The sequence below is a fragment of the Echeneis naucrates genome, chromosome 12 (assembly GCF_900963305.1).
Source record: "Echeneis naucrates chromosome 12, fEcheNa1.1, whole genome shotgun sequence".
Lineage (NCBI taxonomy): Eukaryota > Metazoa > Chordata > Actinopteri > Carangiformes > Echeneidae > Echeneis > Echeneis naucrates.
In genome coordinates this window covers 15125975-15146628 of record NC_042522.1, presented here as the reverse complement: position 1 = coordinate 15146628, position 20654 = coordinate 15125975, and the positions used below count along the sequence as shown (strand labels likewise).

At 40.8% G+C, this 20654-nt stretch overlaps 2 protein-coding genes and 2 non-coding genes across 4 annotated transcripts; all 4 read right to left on the bottom strand.

Moving 5' to 3' along the window:
* Positions 1 to 1948: 1948 nt before the first annotated feature.
* Positions 1949 to 13783, bottom strand: pdcl (phosducin-like). The gene is made up of 15 exons (XM_029516446.1): positions 13573 to 13783; positions 13401 to 13484; positions 11530 to 11646; positions 10297 to 10437; positions 10070 to 10213; positions 9497 to 9678; positions 9192 to 9275; positions 8714 to 8960; positions 7615 to 7901; positions 6818 to 6965; positions 6130 to 6484; positions 5004 to 5062; positions 3654 to 3836; positions 3307 to 3488; positions 1949 to 3040 (listed from the first exon to the last, which is right to left on the bottom strand). Exons 1-15 carry the CDS (start codon positions 13577 to 13579, stop codon positions 2477 to 2479), a joined length of 2784 nt encoding a protein of 927 aa, XP_029372306.1. The 5' UTR covers positions 13580 to 13783; the 3' UTR covers positions 1949 to 2476.
* A 1921-nt stretch (positions 13784 to 15704) lies between these two features.
* On the bottom strand, positions 15705 to 19066 carry rpl37 (ribosomal protein L37). The gene is made up of 4 exons (XM_029515858.1): positions 19019 to 19066; positions 17795 to 17930; positions 17365 to 17449; positions 15705 to 15814 (listed from the first exon to the last, which is right to left on the bottom strand). The coding sequence occupies exons 1-4, from the start codon at positions 19019 to 19021 to the stop codon at positions 15745 to 15747; spliced, it is 294 nt and encodes a 97-aa protein (XP_029371718.1). The 5' UTR covers positions 19022 to 19066; the 3' UTR covers positions 15705 to 15744.
* Positions 16397 to 16475, bottom strand: LOC115052497 (small nucleolar RNA SNORD72). Its single transcript, XR_003841366.1, has one exon. It is a non-coding gene; the product is annotated as a small nucleolar RNA SNORD72 (small nucleolar RNA).
* On the bottom strand, positions 18000 to 18079 carry LOC115052498 (small nucleolar RNA SNORD72). Its single transcript, XR_003841367.1, has one exon. It is a non-coding gene; the product is annotated as a small nucleolar RNA SNORD72 (small nucleolar RNA).
* Positions 19067 to 20654: the final 1588 nt, after the last annotated feature.

Genomic DNA, 20654 nt, shown 5'->3' with positions numbered 1-20654 from the left:
CTGTGGGATGAATGGTCCGAACATGGTGCGTATTCTCTTCACACAGCCAAACATTTCAACTGAATTCAGAGCAGACTGGACCCAGTTGGGAAAAGCTTCACAACAGATTCACTGCACTGAGCCCGTACCATTAGTTGGCATTGATTTCACAGCCATACTGGCTCCAGTTAGATTTATCATGTCAGTTAAGCACCAGAGGGATAATGAAATGATTTGTTAATCAGCTTGACCCCACGTGGGCCTTCTGTATTTGTTGCCCAACTTGGATGATAAACACAAAGCTGCAAAACACACAGTGATGTGACTCTTTCTCCTCCGCTGACAGGCATCAGTGCAGAAACTCATCTCCTGTTGGAACATGCCTTTTGTGGACATGATCTGCATGACTCAGCTGCTCCGTCCCTTCATGAAGAAACAGGCCTGCTGCTGCTGCTGGCGTTAACCTGCCTCTGGCTGCTGTTGCTCCGGTGTTTGTAGGCTGTCCACTGAGGAGCCAATGGGGCAGATAAGATCAAATTACACTGTGTGATAGGTGTAAAGTAGGTGAATGGTGAGCTTGGGTGATGTTGCAGAGATTAGCACTAGCCCTGGCTTTTTCTGCTCAGGGTGATTATCGAGCGCACAGGATTGGATGAGTTGACCTATCCGCCTATCCGTTTGAAAAATCAGCTCTGGGAAATTTACTGGACTGGAAAGGAGCCTGCTGATGCTGCTGCATCACCACAGAGGAAACTCAGCGACAATTGGTTGGAGCTCGTGCTGTGGCAAATTTTTTTTTGTTTCAGTTACTTGTGTGGGTGGTGTTACATCAATCACATTTTGTCATGACGATGATGGGAATTAATTTTATATTTTATAATTTTATCAGCATTAGAAATAACACTCCTACTGATAACAATAATTACACTTGTGACAAGACAAATGTTAATCGGCTGTTTTAGCAGGAAATGGGAGAACCTGGGCAGCTCAAGGAGTCTGCTTCTGATGTTATGCTGATTACTGGAGATTAACGTGGTATGCAGTTATATTTCTGGCCACTTGGGGGAGGCAGCTCAAGCTGTGAACAATGACGTAGTTGCAGTGAATGACAGAAAAGGTGTTTTCAAAAGTGTGCTTATCGATAATAACTCATCAAAGAGGAAAATGCTGAACACTGACTGTGTTATTTTGTTGATATCCATCTGTACTAACTATGATCTGTTGTTTTCCTGTGTGTTTTTATGTGAAACAGAAGAACAGCAGAAGTTGGAAATGTTCCTGAATCTGAATTGACCGTTACTTGATACAGCTCTGATAAGGTGCATAAAGCAGGTGAACAAAAACGCTGAGGTGAATACTGACTTGTGTTCAATTACATGCACCATTTCCTCCTCCCTTGATTGTGTTGGGAATTTGAACCGAGTGCACCATCAGTCTCACGTTACCAGTAAAAACTAACTCAGGTAATTACTAAAGGTAAATATGGAGAGTGGGTATTTAGGAAATGTACCATTTTAACAACCGATTGGTATTTTATGTCGTGAAAATTGAAGTTGTTTTGACTTAAAGTCCAATATCTATGCTCTTTTCAGCTATGATATGGTCTCCAGAGGGAAATATCTGGCAGACTGCTCTACTATAATCAGCACCTCGTTGGCATCTTCCTCTATTTCCTTGTGGTGCTGAGCTGGTAGTAAAGTGGGTTTAGTGGAGCTTTTTTCCTGAAAACACAGCTGGAAACAAGGTTGTTGAGCACAGAACTTGTTGGCTGGATGATCAAAGCAGTAATCCGAGGACAACTGCAAAGCTGCGTGACAGTACTATTGTTTGTTCACTGTGAGAATCTCTTCACTTTACACTGGCTCCTTTGTTAATATTAAAATTTTGGTTACTGCGCCTTTAATTTTCCTGATTTCCTTCTTTGTGTTGGACAACTGTGATGAATAAAAATAGCAATGAGTCCAAAGACTTAAAAGATTATTTTTTTATTACTAATTGAAATGGTACAGCACATATAAAATTAAAAATAAAACAAATGAACTCAAAGTCAGTTATGCCTGAAGAGTTAGGGCTGGGTTGGGTTTGTATTCTACAGTGCCACACTTATAAAACAATGGGGATGCACAGGAAATAAAGGAAATGTGTTTTAACACAACAAATAAATAATTGACAGTCACAGCTCAGCCTGGATCTACAGCATTCTCACTGTGCATGACAAAAAGTCCCCATAATGAAAAAGAACAATATTTATTCTCATTTAAATATAACTCACGATAACCGTGGAATGATGAATGCACACATGGCCATGATGTCTGTGCTTTGTCTGCATTTACATTTGGTTCTGCTTCAATGCTGGTCCTATGTTGCTGCATGAGTAGTAAAATGCCAATCCTGGCTCAGTTTGTGGTCACGCCACATGTTTATATAAAGGATCTATTGTCCACACAGACTATGTACATGTTTCTTGAGCATGTAATGCATGTTAGATATCATGATTCTAGTCTATATCAAGGTCAGAGTCCTCATCACTCACAGTGGTCTGTATGATGGCTCCATTGCGAACTGTCTTAGGTACGAGGGGGGGCTTGTCAGGCAGTAGGCCGTACTCCTGCAGCAGAGCCTCCAGGTCTACAGCAAAGAAATCTTCCCCGAGCTGGTCTGTGAGCCGCACAAAGTTGCCGATCAGGTCTCCTCCTTTGTACACGAGCAGAGCGGGCAGAGCACTGTCTCTGAACAGTGCGCTGGTGCTGATGGCCGAGCTGCGTACGCTGCAGAACTTCACAAGCGGGTATTCCTGAGCCAGACACAGCAGACTGCCACTCATGGCCTCGCAGCCTGGGACCTCTGGCTCGTAAATGTGGATCATGACCAGTGTGCTTTTATCCTCCTTGTCTAAAGCCTCCAGGAAGTCCTCTCCACTGTTGAGCTCATAGACCTGCTCAAAGCGCTTACCACAGCAGAGTTGGCGCCGCATCTCTTCAATGCGCTGCATTCGGTAATGCTGGAGGAAGTCTTCATCATCCTCCTCTTCCTGGAGCATGTTGTATTCCTGCATGGTCATCTGTGGAACAGACAAAAAGGAAAACACATATGCTTCATTAAAAAAAACAGTTCTACATTTTGCTTACAAGACTGATAACACTTGCGTCTCTTTGGTAAAGGAGAATCAGCAAGGGAAAAATAGGCAGCTTCTGTCCAAAGGTGATAAACATACTATCTCATTTGCTTAACTTCAGCAAGTTTTTTAGTATCCAAAGTGTGTTTCCATCTACCCTTGCTAGCCTATCTTCTTTTCCATGTATGTATTTCGTCCCCAATCTTACTTACTTTGCCTTGAATTTTGTCCTGCAGCTCTTTTTGTTTCTCTTTATCTTTTTCCAGGTCTAGATCCGAGCGGCAGGTCATCGACAGCTTCTTGATCAGTCTTTCCATTTCTTTCTTCTGCTCTTGCTTCTGCTCCACCTCCAGCTGCTTGTATTTCCTCCAGTCATTAATCACACCCTTTGGTCCTGAATAGGAACAGCCGATGTTATCACAGTAATGTTTAAAATTAAAATTTTAAAATTCAACATTTGGTTTTGAGCAAATTTGCTTCCTTCCTTTTTTTTTTTTTTTTTTTTTGTAATTTTGCAGTCATTAGTAGCAGCTGTAGGGCCTGTATTTGTGTTACCTACCTGTGTTGACAGCGCTTCCGTCAGCGCTGTAGTCGAGCTCAGGCTCATGAACACCAGGATCCCTGATGGTCTTGTTCTCTACATCCTCATCCTCATTGTCGCTGCCTTCATCCTCACTGCTGCTGTAGTAGTACTGCAGCTTCTCCCCCAGTATCTTGTCATCCAGAGTCGTCATGACAACAGCTCACCTGAGGGAAGCAGTTACTGATGTGGTAAACAGAACACTGATGCAACTCTATCACAACTTTGAAAGGCAAACGCTATTGTTATATTTCTGTTTATTCTGACTAGCAAGCTCACCCTTCATGCAAGGTAAAGTGTGCACGTCAAACCAATATAAATATTAGCTAATCTAATGCATTTCCCCCCCCTTAAATTTACAAATAATATCAACATCGTCAGCTCTGGGAAGTGATGATTTTTTTTAACCAGGTTAATGGAGGTTTTAGTACATGCAGCCTTAAATCTGACTAATATTTATAACCCCAGCCCAGCAGTTTAACAACTCTGTATCAGAAAGCACAGCACTCAGTGAAGCGTAATCATCCAAACCGACAGCCACCAGAGCTGTCAAAGCTTAACCCCCCCCCCAAAAAAAAATAAAAAATAAAAAACAGGACAGAGACTATACATAGCTTTAACCTAAGTGTGTCACCTAATAAGAGCTGATTGTAAAAGGCCTTTCCTGGTGCAGCGATCCGTGTATAAGACAGCTCTTATGGGCAGATTAAGAGACCAGGAGGTAAACACCCAACATTAACAGAGTGAGGCAGCACATTAAGAGGGAAAGATAGATAGATAGATAGATAGATGGCATGCCATACTATTGCACAGTGCTGCTAAATAATCCAAACACATCTCTTTTATCTCGGCTAACATGTCCCCAACACCTTGTAAACAGCAGCTGGGTTAGGGTTAGCATCTGTTAGCCTCTGTTAGCATCTGTAAGAGTCCTTGTTGAAGTGACAGCCAAGCCAGCTAATTGTTATCTTTAGCAAACTGTTAACTGTTGGTGCTGTTTTCTAAGGTATTCAAACACCACAAGGGGAGAGGACAGAGACGATCCAATCAGCTGGTTTATTAAGTAGGACACAGGCCGAACCAGCAAAGTCTGCCTGCGTTTGTGAGAGTGAGCTAACGGAGCGTTAGCCAAATAAGCTAGCTGCTCTTGTACCGAGTAGTAAACATTAGCTAGCCGTAAACCGAGTTACACAAGTACAAGTAACTCAATGCCGCTATTACACGTGATAATAAAAGCGTAGAAAACAGCCATTAGTCACGCGTGTTTAATCGTGATCCTACCTTAATATTACGTCCTGTTAGTGTCGGTAAAATGTCACCAACTCCGACCGATCACTCCGGCTAATCTGCTAGCTTTAGCTACAAGCCACGCCCCCGGACTGTGCTGCCTTCACATGATCACAGTGGTGTCGAAAATTTAACCAATCCGATATTTTTCTGAAAGTTTCTATCCAGGAAATATTTATTGTGTGTGGACATATAGTGTAGTTTATGGCACTTTACATACACAGCTATTGCTCCAAATTTATAAATGTTTGAAATTTTTTTTGTTGTATACACATTTTGAATTGAGACTTTACTGACAATGTTTAAAGGCAACATGACGATTTAGTTCAATCCAGTGACGCGAAAGACGCTGCATGTTGTTGTATATATGTAAATATTTAAATAAAATATATCATAATAATAATGACTGCAGCTACTGGTACCTCCAAAAGTGTCTAGTAATTTAACTTTATTCTTTTTCTAATTTCTTTCTATTATTACAAAGCACTACAGGATAGCGTGAGTGCATAAAAGTGTGGATTTAGGGATTTTTACTGGCTGTCCTTTACATAAATACACCAATTTGGAAAGAAAGTTTACCTAAGTTTTAATGTTTTAAGTTGCAATGTTTTAGTTTAATGTGTCTTATGTGTCTAAACTTGCTTGCGTTGCATTTAAAGCCCTGTTTTTAATCTCTCTTTTGACATCAATCATTTTCAATCTCAATCCAAAGAAAACACAAAGTTCACGATAAGCGGTGGGTAACAAAACAGAGGAGGGAATGCCAACTTAGGAAACAGTAATTCAGAACAATGGGGAGTAAAAACAAAGACTTTAATGTCTGCCAATCTAAATACATTTTCAGTAACCCAGTAAGTTTTATGTTATGTTACATGTTACAAAAAAAAAAAAAAAAAAAAGACAAAACAGGGACAGTGTTGGTATTTCAGTTTTCAGGTTCAAGTGTTTCAATGTGTTTAAGTGTGAGACTGAGCGAGTTATAGAAAAGGCATGAATGATGTAATACTGAGCTCTGTGTCCCGTGTGATTTTTCCAGTGCTGTTCAAACAAGCATTACTGTACACTATCCTCTCAAACATCAACGCTTCTTTGTTTTTTAGCAGCAGGCTCTTTTATTTAAAAAATGCGTTCAAACCATAAACCTCTGGTGTCTGGAAAGAGTCATAACTCATCGGTCAATACATTACTGTCCCTTTTCCCTGTATGTGATTGCTCCTCTGTTGGCGTTCTAAACGCCACATAAGGACACGTCCTGGTGTTCAAACAGACCAGTCTCTTCAGTGTGGCAGAATTCACTAAGTCAAATCCAACTTTGCCTCCAAAGGTGCTGGGCTTCCAGTACTCTGGAGAACATAAAGGATTTCCTAGAAGACCTTTCAGAGAAAAGGGGGCACCCATCTCCACCATGCTCTCTCCAAATATGGCCCCCTCTCGTGTTTTCTCCAGCATCAAGCCAGGATAAAATTCGAGAGCATCTATTTCACCGTACAATTCCTCAAGCGCATTGGCTATCTCCTCATTATCTGCAAAAAGATTAGAAGTATTGCATAATTAATGTACAGCAACAGTGGGTGGATTATCCTTAAATATGACGTTTCCCGAGGGATGAATTACAGTAATAACTTTATTAAGTGACATTGGTAGTCAAACCTTACTAGCATTCACTGGCAATAATATTATATTACATTGCTGATTGCTGATATTGCATTCCTGCAAGGGCAATAGAGAAAGCCTGCAAATCAAGTGGATGCCATTTATTTGAAGAATGTATGTTCAGCTTCTCTCACAGACTTGTAAAAGTCGTAAATCACATGCTTTCTCCCTGCTGCGTGGTCTGCAAACAAAACAGTTCTTACCGTTGAATTCTCTGAACGACGTGTACGGCTTGAGGTGAAAACGCTTCCTGTACTCATTGAAAGACTGTATGCGGAGCTGGCGGGACTCCTTTATGGCTCCCACAGCCACTCTGGTCACCACAGCATTAATGTTCTGTCCTCCACCAATCTGTAGGACAAATGTTTGAAAAGTAGGAATCGAACATGAAACATAATATCACGTAAAACAATATGACTCTAGATTTTAAAATCTTTATGATGTTGAAATTAATTGAATTTGAATATAATGAAAATATTTACATATTAAACATGAAACATGTATTAAAATCAAGTTTTAGATTGACTTGGTTTAATCCAAATGAAAGTTCCAGATGGGGGTCTTATTTCATGATATCATTATTGAGGTAGTTTATCATGCAGAGAAAGATTTACACTATTTTTTATTTCTATTAAGTAAAAAGCAGCACAGTTTTTAATATATGATAAGGTGTGAGAATGTTTCTATTACATATGGGTGCTATCACCACATAATGAGTTTCTAAAGCAGTTAACCCCAGAACACGCCATCACCATCCTCAGTAAATCACAGAACAATACTGTGAGTTATCAACTTGCAATAAAGTATTTACAAGTTACAAAATAGGAAACACTAAGAAGGATTGGCATAAAAACCCACACTTCTATTTAAAGCAACATTGTTTTGAATGTAAGTATCAGGAAGTTATAAACAATTATAACCTAAAATTCGATTCTATTTCCATTTGAATATTTATACTGTTATGTAATCCTGTCCGTTTTTCATGTCTGTGGGAGCTTACCTGGCCAGCAACTTGTCGAGAGAAAGCATCCACCAGCTTCTCAACACCGTAGTGTGTGAGAACAGAAGTATTGAAGAGGAACTGAGTGTATGATAGTTCGTCTCCATTGATGAAGAAGCTGTCAGGCATCAAGGGGTGCCAGTGGTAGAGCTGGCTGAACTCAAGAGCGATACGGTTCCCATACTGGAATTGGGAGTTAAACAGCAGGGTGGGATCAAACCTCAACTGCAGCTTGTACCCACTGAGGTGCTGCACGTACTCCTCTATTACGATTTTTATTGTCTCACCTGAGAGAAACATGCAGAGACAGAAAGAGGGTGAGCCAAGATAATTAAGGTTACATACACCAACCGACTGAATCGAAACTTGACAGGTTCAAACTCAAACTCTCTCCAACTAAATCCATGGGTTTATGTGGAGGTCTGCTGAGATCTAATTAAAAATGTCAAAAACACCAGTACTAGAAAAATAGGCCTCAGCATTATTGCTCATTCTGTATCATTTAGTTGAGAAAACAAATGGCGCTTCAAGCTCTCGTTTGTCTGTTAAATATGAAGCTCCCATCAGAAATTGGATAACTGACTGAACACAGGGTGAAGTAAACACATTTGTGGTTTAATGTTTGTGTCATGTGCCAGCTTCGTTTTGGCACATAACTGAGTGCAGTGCCCGCATGGAGGCTTCACATCACTATGTGGCTGGCAAGGAACTTGGAGATTCCAGGAAGGTACTGCAGCATAAATATCATGGCATAAGCCCATTAACCATGCTTAAATGAGATCTGATGAGTCTGCTAATAAGCTTTAGGATCCTGGTTGCGATATTTTATTGCCTTTTGTCAGAGTAATAGGATGCCTTTGAAGAAGACTTAAGGTACAGTCAAAACATGTCAAAGCAAAGAAACATCTTCTTAATCTCAATGTCTGGAAAAACAGAAAAAAACCTCAAATTAGAGTGATTCCCTCTGAGTCTGTTTCCCTTCTTTCCAAGCTTTATGCTAAGCTCAGCTACATTATCCATTTTCAAAATGAAAAAAAAAAAAAAATACATACATTTCCCAGGATGTCAAAATATTCTTTTAAAAGTCCCCCCAACTAACCAATGATGATGAAGCGCGTGGTCTGGAAAAGCTGTTCGTCATCCCAGGTCGGATGCTCAGCTTTTAGGATATCACACACTCGGTTATGCTCTCTCAGCCACAGCGTAGCGTACACTCCCAACCCGGGAAGAAGTCCGTACACTTCCTGACCAATAGCCATCTGAACCTCGGGGGGCACCCCAGGTGGGTAACTCATCTTCACGGGGGCCTCAGCCACAGAAGGAGGATACACCTCGCCGTCAATTAACTAATGGTGGGAGGAAAATAGCGAAGAATAATTACACTTAAAAACCCAAACACTTTATCTGAGACTATATTCCTGCTGCAACACTTTATAAGGTTTCTTCAGAACATCAGATTCAAATTTGGCAGATGCTGATTAGTGATGGACGAATGGTCAACTAATTCAAGTCAGATAAATAAGCGTGGATAGGCTATTTCTTTTTTCTTTTCTTTTTCAAAGTTTTAATACTTTCACCTGATATTTGAGCTTTCCGTCTTTGTGAAGCCTGAGCTGCAGCTGACGTTCCAGGTTGTCACCGTAAATGTGTCCTGCATCCACCTGGATGTTTCACAGAGGACAAGCAAAGAAGTGAGCGGATGCACAAACAACTGATAGGAAAAACCCACAATACCCTGACAGATCCACTTAAACTGAACACAGTCCACAATGTGAAAAAAAAAAAAGTTTTTATTTACTTTTAGTATGTTTTATGATTTGATGTTAATTTTATTTTTTTCCTTTGGAAATGGTAAATGGACAAAAGCTGTAAACTGACTAACTCCATGTGCAAGAGCCTTAGTGAAGCCCAGGCCCATGCGATTGTAGGTCTTAAAGAACTGGTGGGTGAAGTGCTGGGCGAAGAAGGCAAACATTAGGTTGCTGCCCTGGGGGTCGGGTCTGAACGTTCTTCTCTTCAGCAGCTTCTCAACCAGCAGCTCAGGGTCAGGCAACCCAGCCTTCCCTGAACAGAAAAACCACAGCGTCACACACACCACATGACACAGATACGCCACACCTCTAGTCATAATACTGAAAAAGTACATCTATTAAAAGTACATCTATTAATTCGAGGTCAATGCTGCATGCATTGCCACTGTAGCCAGAGGTCTGTTTTCACTGATAAAACACTGAGCAGAAGATATGTTCTGCATTTGATATTCCTGATGGTGTAACACATATGCAGCTCAAAAATACAATAATCGCAAATCTTTTGTTGCGTAGTCTCTAACTTTGTCTGCAGACTTGGGTGCTATGAGTCGGCTTAGGGTTAGGCACAACTACATGCAATTATTTGTTCCAAGCATGACACAGAAATATTGCAACTTTTCGCTTGGCATGAATGAGCAGCTAACCTTTAACCCCAAGAGGTGTAGGGCAATCATCTGGTACTGGAGGCAGAAGGCGAGTGTAGTAGCTCAGATTGTAGTAGGATTCCCAGCTGAGGTAGCTGTACTTTGAATTGAAGGTTGGAGGGCTGGGTATGATATTGGCTCTAACTGTTCATAACAAAAGAGAGAGAGAGATTTTCTGATGAAATGAGAAACAGTCATGAATCAGTTTGTTTGACAAAGCATCAGACCTGTTAGAACCAGCCGCATGAGAACGTCCCGTAGGAAGGTGTGATTGATGATGTCCCAGAGCCACTGAAAATGGGTGAGGATGTAATGCACCATGTCTGGGCTCGGCTTGATGAGCTGACGGACTCTGGACCAAAGCTCCGCTGCGGGGAAAAAAAACAAAAAACAGACTATTGTTATTGGAGATGGGAACTGAAAGTGATAACTAAAGCATTATGTCATCATCGAACAAGACACTGCCAGCTTGGGCTTGGCTTTATAACCTATTTACTGACCTCTGAATCGCTACCTGCATTCAAAAATGTTCAGGACTTTACTGAGTGAGAGAAAACATTCTCAGAAGAAAGAGTTTATTGCCAATGTAAATCTTGGCATACAATAATATTTGGTACAGCTCAGGTTCATATCTGACTCTGTAACCTGGGCAAAGAAAACTACTGAGCATATATATGTGCAGTGACTTATTACTTTCTCGCTCTAGAAATGAGTCTTGAAGTCAAGTAAAAAGCGGTTTAATACAATTGTTAGTTCAGTTTTGTGCTGAGTCTCTCATTAATGTAGATTTGACCTGATATATTTAAATTTGGCTGCAAGAAAGTAAAAATAAAGATGTTCAGTAATTATGCAGCTGTTTATTTAACAGAATGAATATAATTATAATGTTTTAGAAGGTTCATTCTGCTGGAATGAAATAACTGAGTCACATGTACCTGGCTAGTCTACGTTATGTAAGAGATCGTTAATGTTATGCTCTGTTAAGCTGTCACACTAACCCATTTTCCTTTCCCTGTTTGACTTACAGTTTTCTTCAATCTGAGCAATGCTTAATTGTTATCATCCCTGGAGTGTGTGACGTAACTACATAACTGAAAGCCAAACACATCACATCTAATTAAGGCCCACAGTGTGTGAAGGAGCCTTGTTAATGAGAATGTGAACAGAATTAGTAGATGCTTCAGCACAGTGATTGGCAGAAGCAGCACTGATCCAGCTGGTCCCTTCCTGGTAGTTTAGCTCCTGTTTCTGATAATTTTCTAAATATTTAGGTCTAGACAAGAAATCCCAACTCTCTGGGCCAGGGTGTGTTGCACTATTTCCTGGTTTAAGAAAAACAAAATGAAAGTTTTTCATTCAGCAGCTGCCTGAACCCCTCCATCATGTGGACAAAAGAAAAACAGAATGCCTCAAATTCCCCAAAAGCTGAGCGCTGATCTCATGAGAATAACTGGACTCACGGACAGTGCAGTTTTCGCCATAGTAGCCGGTGCGAGTGCAATCACACTCGTACTTGTCCTCACCATACCTAACACACACACCCGAGTGCTGGCAGGGCAGATAACAGCACGGGTTCACTGTGGAAAACAAGAAGAACTCATGTCAGAAGTCGGACATATTCGCATACACACTCATTCAAGAGTAACATTTTACAGCTCTGTATGCACTATTAAGAGTTAAACTAGCATTTTGAGAAACGCATCTGCTTTGGATATGATTACCACATCTAGCAACAGCCAGAGATGTAATTCTGTTTAAATTCCTTCTCTTTGTGCAATCCTTGATTTTCTGGAGTTTTTCCACTTTATTGTTGAACTAGAAATGTTTCAGCTATTTTTTTGTTTAGTTGGTACAGTAAAAATTATCTTGATTACCATTTTACAATCAGAAACTGAAATACTTTATTTTTTATTTTTTTTTACCCCAGGAGAAACTGACAAGTGGTTGGTTTGTCAAGGCCATTGATTTGTCGTCTCAGGTCAATTTCTCAAAAGAAAAGAAACTATGGCTACTGGCACCACCAGCTTTGGCTAGTGGAGCAAGGCGCATGAAAAGCCTTTTCTTCTCACGCACAGATATAAAAGGAGAGCATGGGGAGAGCATGAGGAGGAGGCGTGTCAAAGGAACGTTTAAATGGGCAACCTCTCAAATTTCTGGGAGATGAAAGATACCACGCATTCCTCAATTCTGATTTATGCACCGATAAGTGAAATTAAATGATGCAAAAAAAATCAGAGCATAACTTCACAGATAAGCACATTGCAGGAACCTTGTGATAAACAATGAAATATGCAGTCCGGTGTGTAAGGGCAAATTCCTCTAACACAAAGTGTTATAGCACTGAATTATCCCCGTCTCACAATGACTACACGATTTAATAGGTCAGTAAAAGTTAAGAGGTTATGCATGTTCAGAGGAAATGACAGCTTCAAAGGCAATGAGTAATTGAATTGCTTAATCACCATAACCACAATGTAGGTTTTTCTCACGTGAGTCAGTTAGTTTCCAAAGCCTGGAGTTTACGTGTCCTTGCGTGAGCTCGACTGGAAAAAACTCTCTCATTCATTCATCAGTCGGATATAAGATGCAGAAGGATGAGGTGGTGAAAGTTTTTGTAAACACCAGTGTGAGCTGATAATGTTATCCTCAGGGCAGGATGGTGGATTGTGTATATAAGGGGTGTGGGTTAGTGAGGGCGGTGGGGAATGGTGGCTGCACAAGTAAGACTGCATGAATCTACAACTCAGGCAGGAAAAGTCTGTTCGGGGGGGGATTCACCATAAGAAATACACACATTCAGTTTGAGCTTGCCGTGCAGGTTATTCAAGTGGTGTCTTTAGAGATAAGGGATCGGATTCAATTTGTTTGTAATTGAATACACTGAATACAATGAACAATGAAATAATTCATTGTCTTTCACTCAAATTTTAGATTAAGACCTTAATAGGGCTGATTTGTCTTCTGCCAAATATCTGAAGGAGACTCAAAGATTTGTCAGATGGGACACTATTTTTCCAGTGTGCCACCTCCTCTAGTTGATGAATTCACACCGTTTTCCCAGGGGCAGGCCTGTACGGGCCTGTCTTTGTTATCAGAGTTGGAGGAATGTCTAATAGCATGGTGACATCTTAACCTACTGTACTCAGAGGAAGGAATGATAAAACTAAAAGGATAATAAAAACACAGGCGCGGTACCGTGATTCAACACCCCCCCTGAACATTTGCTGCTGCCAGCTTTAAAGACAGACAGCACATGCTCACCTAGATATTAGGCAGTTACATTTCAATGTGGCTGTAACAAGTGACCAAACCCACAGACTGCCTCACCCACCTGTGCTGGAGGCAGCTTCATCACCGAAACATGCAGGCTCCTGCAACAGCAATAGCAGAGTCCACACTGATCCTAAGACAGAAGCTTCAGCAAAATTTTTGAGATCAATTTGTGTTTCAGGTTTGACACTGTGCATCAACACAAGCAACTGTCACACATATCATATACTCACATCTCATTACAGCAGCCTCGGTTCAGGAGAATTTCATTCCACCACATAAAACTGAAGAAAACGTGCAGTAATCCAGACTTTGGCTGGTTAAGAGCTGTAGGCAGGAGATCCAGCGGCTGACAGATGGTGAAAGTGTCAGAGAGGCAGTCAGCAGTGCTGCAGCTCTGTCGCACTGTGCCTCTACCTGCCCTCAGACTGGAGAGGGAAAGTGGGATGGTGACTTCAGTTTTTTTTTTTTTTTTTGGGGGGTTGGTCTCGTCTCCAGCTCTTCACCGCCTCCCGCTGGCAAAGTTGATTGCTTTCGGCTGTATTAACCAAATCCTGACTGGAAGGACGGACTTCAATCTCCCCTCAAATTAAGCAAGTGCAGTTTGGTCATTGTGGCATGTGAGGATTGGTTTTCTCTACAAAGCTGCCAAAATAAAATTCTTGCTGCTGTTGTCCACGCTGTGGCTCACAGTCTCTGAAGGTTCACTGGGATCACTGGTCCATCAAATGTTTTTGAGCCAACAGCTACCATGACGAACCTGCCTTTACTCAACCGCTTTCGTCATCACTTCATTCCAACAGACTTCCCTGTTTGAGTCTCTGGCCTGGCTGATGTTTGCATGAGCAGTATCACTCCATAAACACACAAGAAGGGGTCAGTGAAGACTGGATGGATTTAATGGATGACATCATCCCCCACCCAGGAGTTGAAGAAGCCCATTAAAGTTGTATTACTTTATGTTTACATCAATGGCACAGAGTAGGCTCCCTCCCCCCACGCCCCCCCCCCCCCCACAAAAAAAGGAAGTCATCTGAAGTTTTTGCTTTGCAAAAGGTCTAGTTTTGAATTTTATCTATGCTATTTTAACATTTTCCATGTCCAGAATATGGTTCTATATGAATTGTTCTACCACACACAGGACTGGAAACACTGCTGTACTACAGGAACACATATCAGTTTCCTTTTTCATTCCTTCTCCTTTAACATAAACATGAAGTACATTCGATACGTCAAACCCCCGCATGCAAGAGTGCAGTAAATCTACAAGGGGAGGCAAAAACGTAAATCTTTTGAGCCAAAGCTTAAACATTTTGATCTATTTTATCTATAGAGGCAGCATCCATAGCAACCTCACCAACAGCACAGCAAATGCAGCAGTAAACCTGGCAAAAGCATGATCAGGTGTGACAACAGTGAAAGAACACAGATTGTTTTCAAAAGAGTGGAAAGTACTTTGGCGGCGCTGGAGAGACGCCCTGCAGCAAAGCCAAGAGGTATGCTGGGAACTACTGCTCCTGCAAAACTCTCTGACTGAAGCCCAACTCCTCCACCTCAGTGTGTGAGGTCGCAGATCAAGTTAGTCTTGTTCGATTCCAGTTTCAGGCCATAACTGAGAGCAAGAAACCTCTCCAACAGCATAATGTGCCTGTTGATGAGTTTAACTAATTTTGCTTTTCCTACAAACAGAAATATGATTGATTAAAAACTAATGTGCATTTAAACTGCTGGATGTATTTGAGGTCACCCTTGGAAATGAATTATCTCAGCTTGTAGCTTTGGTGCACCTCTGTGGAAAGAAAGCCCCATATCTCTTTTTTTATAATTCATCTCCAACAACCAAATATTTCCACAGTTGGGTTTCTTCACTTAGGTGGTCTACTTTGACATCTTCCAGCTGCAACCAAAACTTAAACTTTTGACTTATTTGTAAACCTAATTCCCTCCACTTTTCATTCAAAAAATTTCTGAATTGTTTGTCCTCTTGTAAATATTTAGACTTGTTTTGTTGTTGAAGACCAGTGGAAACTGACATTTTGCCTTTAAAACACCAGATAGCAACTCGTCTTCCAGCTGCACCTTTACCACGAGAGGCTCTCTAAATCTCTAGGGCCTCGTAACAGCATGTTTGTTGCACAGCACCGGTCAATGAACCAGTCTGTTTCTCCAAATCACCTTGTATTTTGGATGGACACACTGTTCTTCCGCAAAGAGCTATTAGTCATTTTGAATTGCTTTTAGATTAAGTCCAGATTGTCAAACAGGCTCTATTTAAGTGAAAACCAATACAAACTAAGAATGTTATGTTGCTTTCTCAAAAAAATATTATTAAAGTATGGGTTTAAAGACCAAGAAACGAGACAAACTTGTTTAACATCACATTTATTTAACCAAAAATGTGTCTTTTAGGATGAGCTGGAGGCAGCCACTGCAGCACGTCTGGGTTTGGGGGTGGTGCCTTCCCTGAAACCATTCCTAAGAAGAAAGAGAAAGGTTAAGTTAATCCAGACAAACATAATTATTAATCTCAAGATCTTATTGTAGCAGTTTTTCCACCCTTAGACAGCTTTATTCAGAAATGAGACAACTTATCTCACGCTACCATCTACTACAGTCAGTGACAAGTTGGTTATTCCAGTGTCTGGTTAAACAGCAAGGATTACTGCAGCAGTCAGGATTAATTTTGACTGCAAATATTTATTTCTCCCTGAGTTGTTTGGACAAGATGATAAACAGTACATTGTTGGCATCATGTCACCAATTTCTGATGTTGCCCAATCCGGGTATTCCTGGTGATAGTGACTGGGTTTTCCCAGGTGAGCACTAAGGCTCCATTTACAACTCCAGTAACCAGGAGGTGGATCGGCGACATGAACGCCAAGATGATTATCTCCAACTACACCTTTGACACATGCCGTAAAAATTGGATTTGAAAGTTGCCTGTGCATTTGAGATCCAGCTGGTTTACCGTTTCAGAAGTTATGACAAACTGGTATTTTACTGGAAGCAGAAAATGTATAAGATTATTTCAGTGCCTACCGCCTGCATTTATAATGATGCTTACCTCAGAAAAAATAATGATGTCATTTTGAGATCATTTGTTCAGACATTTTTTTTAAACCATCATTGGTAAGCAGCATTGACGAACATTATAGTAGGACCATAGACAAGCAGGTAATTTGTAAAGGCCAGACAATTCCCTGCCAATACTGTTACATTATAAACCTGGAAAAACCTCAGTTTTTTGATGACACTGTCCACTGCTGGGAGTAAAATCATTGTGAACGGGGAAACTCATTTCTAGCTCAGTTTCTGATTGCTGAATGGAAATGAGATCTCTTAAGTGTCTGCTGATCCAAATATTGTCTTCTCCAAAAATAAAAACAACTTCCCATTACACTTTCCATAAGCCATGTAACAATACATTTTATCATCTCTTGGCAGTACAGGAATAACATTTCCTTGTCGATTTTGTAAACATTTGTTAAAATGTTTATTCCCATTTCCCACAAACTAGTTTTTATGAAGCATTGTTCATAATGCTGAGTTTTAGGCCACATAATGATAAAATAATGGATTTCTCAATAAAGTCCCTGTTAAAGTTGGCACTTGAAGAACAACATTCACTTTTTAAATGGGGGAAAAAAGTACATACAAGACTCCTTTGAGTAACTTGCAGGACCTGACTTGTATTCCCAGTTTAGAATACATCAACATAGCAAAGCCAGTGTTTGTGGATTCTAGTTGATAAATCAAAATGATCTACCACAGATAAGGTTAGCTCGTGTTTATTGTGTCTTTAAACACTTTAGGAATGTCTTCTTTCAGGCAGCTTTCTGCTTCAGTCTCTGAATTTATTATTTCATTATTTGCCTTACTGATAGAATTACTTACTAAGGGAATAATAACATCCTCTCTGGTACTAATCATGCACTAACAAACTGCAGCAGGCAGCCAACAGGTTTTTAGAGGAGAACTTAAGTGGCAGCAGTGGCAGCTGAGCACATTTCATCAAAAGATCATACCTGAATCTACGGTAGACAACCTTCAGGTGTCTCAGACGGCCAGTTCCAGTGGTGTTCCTCCTCTTGGCCTTAGCGCTCCAGTTGTCTGCAAGAGTGTTGTGACATTATGTTAAATTTGGGGCTTTTACTGATCCATTATGGTGACAATAGATTCAGTGTTCACTTTCCCTGTTTCAACATTCATCAATCATTAATGCACTTTTGCAACTTGAGGTTTTTATTGTAAGATACCAAATGAAACCCATTGATGAGGCGACTTCATTCTATTTCATGCTTAAAACCTGTAACCTTATATGTTTGAGTGTTTTCTTAAACTGATGGTACCTTTTTTTTTTTTTATTTCCCCTTAACATTTTCTCACTCATGTAAAGAGTCAATAATGCATGCATGCAATATTTTGAATATCAAATCATGCTGGTAAGTGACTTACACTTTCTCTTGCGCTTCTCAGGGTAGCCACACTTGCCGCAGGTGGACTTCTGCAGGTGGTAGGCCTTTGACCCACAGCGACGGCACAGGGTGTGCGTCTTGTTCCGGCGTTTACCGAAAGATGATGTCCCCTTCGTCTGAGAGTGATAAGAAAACACAGCTCAGGAACAATTCCCAAAAATTTTCAGTAAAAGTTAGATCAGGCAGTCTTGTCTCAGTTAGGAAGAGTGAATCACAGAAAGTCATTTGTTCAGACATTTGTGTTTGGAGACATCATTGACAAGACTTGTGCTCAGGTGGCAGACACACTGATCACTACCTCAGTGATGGAAAAACTGTTGTTTGCGACAATTTCATAGCCACTCTCACAACAAAAGCAATTATCAGTCCTAGATCTCAGAAACAAGCCAGCAATATGTACAAGTACTTAAAAATTGATCGATGCAAATCTTCACCAGCCTCCACATATTGTAGTGCACCTTAACTTAGTCAGACTTAGCATTTCCTCCAACAGAGAGGGGAATCCAGCATATAGCACACAGTCTTTTATTTTGATATGAATGAATGGGCGATAGATTTGACAGCATCACCTTCTACCCAAAGTTCCACCAGGTTTGGTTATTGTACCAGAACAGACCATTAAAATTAATAATTTTTCCAATTGTCTTTCTTTTTTATTACACACAGTATTGGTGTTTGTGTTGACCCCATGTTACAGACCTATTTAAACTTTACATATGGGTTTGTTCAGGCTCTGGACGTTTTTGCACATGGTGAGATGTGATACAGCTGCAAATGAATTTAAGTCTGTTTAGACTCTCTTAAAGGAGACACATGATGGAGCTAGCCGTGTATGCTAACCTCGGTGGAAACACTGGGCCATTTTATAGCCTGCTACTGACCTAAAAACAACACTCGTACATGTTTGGTTATCAAACAGCTGCCACCGAAATGACTCTGACTAATATTAACGTTGTCCGACTATGTCCAGGCTGAATAAAGCCGGAGCTGAACACCGATCCTCGGTGCTAACAGCAGCTAAGAAATGCTAAAACGGAACATGGAAGAACGTTAAATGCGCATCAAAATCAAGCTTCATCTGAAAAATACTTCATCCAAACGGTAGAAACATCCATCCGACCACCAAACGAACTCTATCCACGTCTAATAAACCACACATTTGACAGATGTTGGCAGATTTCTGTTTAGCAGCGTTGCATCTCACCATTTTCGTCCGGTGGCTAAGGGAAAAGAGGGCGGAAGAGGAGCGGGCGCTGCGTCAAATCAGCTCCGTGCGGCTTCCGGTGTAACACAGAAATGTGCCCCCTTTTTTTCCATTTCATTCTCCTGCCGAAGTTCAAATGTTCAGTTTTGATTGTGTCTCATTCAGCGTAATTTTACAGACAAGCACAAACAAAATCTTATTAAATGCATTGCATAGCAATTTCACAATGTGATCAATCGCATATTTTCATGACGTGTAATTTATTTACTACTCGCTTCAGTAATGACAAATTAAATGTTAAATCACAACATTAAAAAGAGTTTTGCCAAAAAAATGTTAAGTATTAATGTTCGATTGAACATAATTATGTATATAGCACGTGCATCCGAACTGAAGGAGATTAAAAAAAATTATGTGGTACTATCTGTCAAAGAGCCATTTGTTTGTCTCTTTATATTTTTCTTACATAGCCTTTTGTGTTAAACAAATTACTGGCTGTGTGCGTGCTGTGTACTGACAGCAGGATTTATGCATAGTACACAAAGAGGAGGCCAAAAGCGCAAAAGCTAAATTTTCACTTTTTATATATTCAGATTAATCCAGACATGAGAATTGTATTGCACATACAAGGAAGAAATAAGATTCCTTTGCAGGGTATCGGGGTGGGGGTGGGGGGCTCCGATCAGAAGCTTGGAAAAGAACTACTGCTCTTTTCTGATCAAAGTTGTTACGGGTTTCCATTGGGAGATATTCTTTGTCCAACATGGAGCAGCCCCAGGACAAAAACCCAGAAAATGCTGGTAGAACTGTATAGTCCATCTGGTCTGGATGTGGCTCAGGTCCTGGGGGGCCGTGAGTTGAGAGAAGGTTATCTGGGCCACTCTGTTCAGCCTGCACTACAAACTGGGTCCAAACTGGCTGAATAGAAGAAAATGCATTGATGCTGAGAAAAGTTTCTTTTTTTTTCCCTTGTTCTTTTAACATAAATGAAAAATTCACTGTTTCTTTTCGAGTTTAATACAGCCATCATTCTGGAGATTACTTCATTTGTCACACCCACCTAATGACTCAGAAGCTTGGAAAGGTGTTACTCATACAGTAGTATCATCACATCTGGGGTGGGGGCGTCTGGTGAGATGATTAATCAGCTGTCAAGGTGGACACCGAGTTGAATGGTTCTGGTTGTTATCAACATTTCAGATTTCACCATTGTCGAAGAAATCTGAAAATAGCTCCCATTGACCTGAACTGTTGGGACATAAAACCAACAGTCGATGATGCATCGTTGCGGCCAATATGACAAAACGATGACTTTCACTCTGCCCTACTCCTTGCAGATTGTTTTCACGCATGGATTGTGTTATTGTGTGCGCAGGTGAAGGAGACGGTGACCTTGGATGAGCGCGCCCCCGACTGCCAGGCTGAGAAAAGGCGCATCCTCCTGCGTTTTCATTTCAGTCACGCAGCTTCGCCCAGATTTCAGATTAAGCATGGGGTGTGTTGTTGTTTCTCTCACCCGCCTTCGTCGCAGCCGCATCAGTCATTGAAAAAAATTTAAAATTTTAAGCGCGTTTGGCACCGATGCCTGCTTTAACATTTATCCTGGACAAACAGCCCGCAGAGCGCTTTATTTTTA